The sequence below is a fragment of the Podarcis melisellensis genome (genome assembly GCF_964234715.1).
Source record: "Podarcis melisellensis genome assembly, chromosome: 4".
Lineage (NCBI taxonomy): Eukaryota > Metazoa > Chordata > Lepidosauria > Squamata > Lacertidae > Podarcis > Podarcis melisellensis.
In genome coordinates, this window is record NC_138531.1 from 95,270,865 (window position 1) to 95,276,283 (window position 5,419).

Genomic DNA, 5,419 nt, shown 5'->3' on the forward strand with positions numbered 1-5,419 from the left:
ACTCAAACACTGAGATCCTGCTCTGTTCCAGTAACAAGAAGCCGAAAGCACCAGCCTGAAGATGACGAGTGAGACCTCGTCGAAACGTCGCCTAGACACCCCAACTTTTACACGGGAAGACACCCGAGGACACCAAAACCTGCATATATATATATATATATATATATATATATATATATATATATATATAAAAGGTAAAGGTACCCCTGCCCGTACGGGCCAGTCTTGACAGACTCTGGGGTTGTGCGCCCATCTCACTTAAGAGGCCAGGGGCCAGCGCTGTCCGGAGACACTTCCGGGTCACGTGGCCAGTGTGACAAAGCTGCATCTGGCGAGCCAGCGCAGCACACGGAACGCCGTTTACCTTCCCGCTGGTAAGTGGTCCCTATTTATCTACTTGCACTTTGATGTGCTTTTGAACTGCTAGTTGGCAGGAGCAGGGACCGAGCAACGGGAGCTCACCCCATCGCGGGGATTTGAACCGCCGACCTTTTGATCGGCAAGCCCTAGGCGCTGAGGCTTTTACCCACAGCGCCACCCGCGTCCCATATATATATATATATATATATATATTATTGGACATGAAGGCAGTTTATCCCAGTGGCCCAACTCCTCCTTCCCCTCCTTTAACCCAAAAGAGTGGAAGTGTGTGAGCTGTGAAGCCTAAGCCAGACGGAACATTTTGAGTCTTTCAATCTGTGGTTAAAATAGGTCCGGCTTGGTGCTTTCCCTCCTTTTAATTCTTTGAGCACTAGGCCTTTTCTGCACCAGCTCCCTTTCCACGCCCTCTGAGAATGGTCTCAGGGCTGGGCATTGTGACATCAGCTACAGGCCAGATTCCAACGGCCAGCCTTGGATTGGTTGGGGCTGAGTTCCAGGAGAGCATGTAGGCAAAAACCTTTCAAAAACTCTGGCTCTTGGGTGAGTAGCCAATGCTTGGCTTTCTGCTTTCATTTCATCGCCTCCTTTTCTACATGAAACCAATCAGAGGCCCTGACCAGGAGTGCCAGCTTGGCCCCGCGACCGTAGGTGCCCGAGGCGTGGGTGCCATGCAGCGTGCCTGGCCATGGCACCAAACTTTGTGGGTGCCCGGCACCTTCACGGGAAATTTTGATATGTACTGAAGTTCTCACCCTGGGCCAGCAGGGGGATACTGTAGATAGTTTTCACTCAGGTCCAAATATGCAAATAAGGGATTGAAAGTGACGTTCAGTGATTGGATAGTTACAGAAAATGGTTACTGTTGCGTTCTAGTGGAGCTCTATATATGCAGGCTGGCTGAACCCTTCGGTTCAGTTCTGTTCTGGCCTGTGAATAAACAAGAGCTGTTTGAAGAATCGCTGTGTCGTCTGATATGTTCACCCACAACTTAACAAATTTTGTGGGTGCTCAGACACCCAGGGCCCCCGGGAATTGGCACCTATGGCCCTGGCATTTTGAGGTTGCTTGAATTTATTTCCACTGCGCCCAGAGCATCTTACAAATGGCACCCACTTATTCTCAAATCCAAAACAAGGAGGCGGGTGAGAAAGCAGTTTACAAAACGTATCAAGCAATACAGAAATCAGACCCATTAACAAACACAGAAGAAACTCAATATTGCAAAAGAAATAATCTAGACTTAAATAAGTAAAATGCTTTTGCGATTATTCGTTTCATAAAATTAATTCGCCGATTGATTGTAAAAACACACACACACACACACAAAACCCAACAGCGTCAACGTGGTTTTAAAATTATTGGGGGGAAACAGCTGTTTAAAACATTCAAAATATATAACCAGCAATGAACTAAAAACAGATTAAAACATGCATCAAAATTCTACACAGCTGGGTAGGCTGGTCTAAACAAAAATGGCTTTAGCGGGCGCCGAAAAGAGAAGAAGAAGAAGAGTTTGGATTTGATATCCCGCCTTTCACTCCCTTTGAGGAGTCTCAAAGCGGCTAACATTCTCCTTTCCCTTCCTCCCCCACAACAAACCCTCTGTGAGGTGAGTGGGGCTGAGAGACTTCAGAGAAGTGTGACTGGCCCAAGGTCACCCAGCAGCTGCATGTGGAGGAGCAGAAACGCGAACCAGGTTCACCAGATTACGAGACTACCGCTCTTAACCACTACACCAGACAAGCAGTGAAGGTGCTTGTCTGATATCAATAGGCAGGGAGTTCCAAAGGGTAGGTGCTGCCATGCAAAAAGATGGATTTCTTCCAAACGTGGAGCGAGTGTTATGTGGCATTTGCAAAAGTACAGTCCTACAGGCCGAAGCACTTGTGGGGGTACACCTATTGGGTAAGGTGATCTTGCAGGTAAATTAGTCCCAAGTTGTGAATAAATGGTTTAATTGCAAAATAACCCACTACGTGTAAAAAAGCAAATTACAGAAGCATTAAAATATAAATAAAATATGCAATAAAATAATGCCATTCCATTGTTCAGTCCAGTCAAAGGCGACTATGGGGTTGCGGCACTCATCTCGCTTTCAGGCCGAGGGAGCCGGCGTTTGTCCACAGACAACTTTCCGGGTCATGTGGCCAGCAGGACTAAACCGCTTCTGGTGCAACGGGACACCGTGATGGAAACCAGAGCACACAGAAACGCCATTTACCTTCCTGCCGCAGTGGTACCTATTTATCTACTTGCACTGGTGTGCTTTCGAACTGCTAGGTTGGCAGGAGCTGGGACAGAGCAACAGGAGCTCACTTTGTTGCGGGGATTCGAACCGCTAACCTTCTGATCGGCAAGCCCAAGAGGCTCAGTGGATTAGACCACAGTTCCACCCGCATCCCTATGCCATTCAGATAGCATAGCAGAGATCCTAGAATCATGCCACCATAGAATTTTAGAGTTGGAAGGAGCCAAGGGTCATCTAGCCCCCTGCAATGCAGGCGTCTCAACTAAAGCATCTACAGTTCTACTGCTAGAACAGCTCTTATTATCAGAGAGTTCTTCGTGAATTTGAGTCGTGCTCTCCTTTCTTGTAGCTTGAAGCCATTGGTTTGGGTCCAGAGCGAGAGAAGAGGGAGCAGCTTGCTCCCTCTTCCATGTGACAGCCTGTGGTGATCACACAGGGTCCCTGAACGTTTCACCGTCTATTGATCCCTGTGCCACCACTTTAGTTCTCGCTGCCACCACCCAGGCCCTACCTGGTACAATACTGAGTCCAGTCAGGTTTAAATTGGAACATAAACTTCTGTTTATTTGTTGCAGTTTAACAAGCGTGTGGTTTCATAAACGGTATGGGTCAATTACAATCATGGGGTGCCTATCCAGACCTATAACTTCCGCTACCTGCTCTCACTCACTAAACCACCTCTCAGATATTCACTTGTCTTCCTAGCTCCTAACTGTTCCTGACTCGGCTTATTTCGCTACACTAACTCAACCTCCCCACAGACTCTATCCCAATTCACTCCCACTGCAACCAACCACCGAACTCCCATTGAACTCCACCCTTTGCCCTCCCAGAGCTGGTTTTATAGTCCCTCTGACTCCACCCCCCTGGGTCCTGGTTGGGTAACCTGTTTAACTATTTCACCTCCAGCACTCTCATATGTTAACGTCACACAGCCCTTGAGATATTGAGATCCCAAGAAAGGTAAAGGTAAAGGGACCCCTGACCATTAGGTCCAGTCGTGGCTGACTCTGGGGTTGCGGCGCTCATCTTGCTTTATTGGCCGAGGGAGCCAGCGTACAGCTTCTGGGTCATGTGGCCAGCATGACTAAGCCGCTTCTGGCGAACCAGAGCAGCACACGGAAACGCCGTTTACCTTCCCGCTGGAGTGGTACCTATTTATCTACTTGCACTTTGATGTGCTTTCGAACTGCTAGGTTGGCAGGAGCAGGGACCGAGCAATGGGAGCTCACCCTGTTGCGGGGATTCGAACTGCCGGCCTTCTGATTGGCAAGCCCTAGGCTCTGTGGTTTAAAGGCTCTGTCCCTTTAGAAGTGGTACGATCCTGCTTTAAATGCTTAGTGCAGATGAGGCTTATTCTGCTCTGAAGCGATCGGCAAGTCCTAGGCTCTCTGGTTTAACCCACAGCGCCACCTGTGTCCCTCCCAAGAAAGATAAGGTGTTGTTTATTCCCACGTTGTCTTTTTCATCTCCGCAGAGCCCACAGCCCCTTTGTTCCTCTCGGAAGTCAAGCCCTGTCGCACCATGGACAAGTCTGCGCTGTGCCACCTGACGGATGCCAACGGGAATTTGAAAAACCAGATCTGGGACCTGAGAGAGACGGCCGCCAACCTCGACGCCGAGAAGCAGGAGATCCTGACGGAGAACAGGAGCGTCAAAGAGCAGAACCGGAGCCTGGAAGCCAAGATCGAGTGTTTCAAAGCCATGGCAGAGGACTTCGAAAAGGAAGAAGAGGAACTCCAGGGAGTTCTGAGGAAGCTGGAGGAGACGATCACGCAGCTGGAATCCCAGAACATGGCCTTGAAAGGCACCAACAAGATGCTGAGGACCGAAATACAAAAGGTGTCGGGCCACATCGTTCTCTTCCAGGATTACAAGGCAACGCAAGACCAGGACATCTGTCGCATGAAGCAGGTGATGGAGCACATTGTGAGCTACTTCAAGCAGCTGGAGTCAAAGATCGAGACGGCCGAGCAGAGATTCGGAGAGGAACAGAGCGAAGCCGCCGAGCTCCAGCGCACCTTGGATGAGCTTGAGCAGATCCGCGAGGTCCAGGAGAACGAGATCCTCTGCCTGAAGGACCAGCTGGAAGAGGCGTCGTTCATGAAGCTGGAGAAAGACGAGAGCCTCAAGGTCCCGTCTCTGCTGCACGAGATGGTCCAAGCCAAGCTGGTCCAGGATTCCTTGGCCATGCAGAGCAGCCTCCTCCTGCTGTTGTCCAAAGTCGTGTGGCTGTTTCTGGCGGTGGCCGTCTGCCTGGGGTTCCTGAGCGTCTTGGCCAAAGTCTACCTCTTTGTCTTCAACCAGGACCTGGAATCCGGAAGCCAAGCTCTGCTGTTCACGGACCGCCTCCGCCTGGTGGCAGAAGTCCTCTCTCCGCATCCCATGAGGAGGCCGAACGGTTTGCTGCCCTTTTGAGAACGACACCACGGCGCGGGAAGCAAACCCGGCGGAGCTAGCCGCGCATTCTTGTATCAAAACCATGTGCCTTCAAAAATTAAAAGGACTCCCTTCCCCACTTAAGAAATGCCCCAGCCTAAATTTCCATCTGATTCCACTTGATCTTGCCGAAATATTCAGCACAGGTGTGTCCCCCAACCACTTACGTTCTGGTACTCCACCTGCCTAAGTGAAAATTGCATAATTGGGGAATCCACCTCTAAACCCCCTTCAAACCCCCTCTCTGCCACTCTCTTTCCCACCCAGACCAAAATTTGAAATCCAGAACAAAATTCAAACTAGGATTGAAACCCTGGGGCTGGCTGGAGGCTGAAGGACAAGCAGGAAAGT

The 5,419-nt window shown here is 49.9% G+C and overlaps 1 protein-coding gene across 1 annotated transcript; it reads left to right on the plus strand.

Annotated features, from left to right (window-relative positions):
• The first annotated feature begins 647 nt into the window (after positions 1-647).
• LOC309368668 (uncharacterized protein) lies at positions 648-5,156 on the plus strand. The gene is made up of 2 exons (XM_081908915.1): positions 648-921; positions 4,107-5,156. The coding sequence occupies exon 2, from the start codon at positions 4,154-4,156 to the stop codon at positions 5,045-5,047; it is 894 nt and encodes a 297-aa protein (XP_081765041.1). The 5' UTR covers positions 648-921; positions 4,107-4,153; the 3' UTR covers positions 5,048-5,156.
• The last annotated feature ends 263 nt before the right edge of the window (positions 5,157-5,419 follow it).

Excerpts from the sequence above, each read along its gene's own strand:
- LOC309368668 (XM_081908915.1), top strand. The coding sequence starts at position 4,154 with ATGGACAAGTCTGCGCTGTGCCACCTGACGGATGCCAACGGGAATTTG.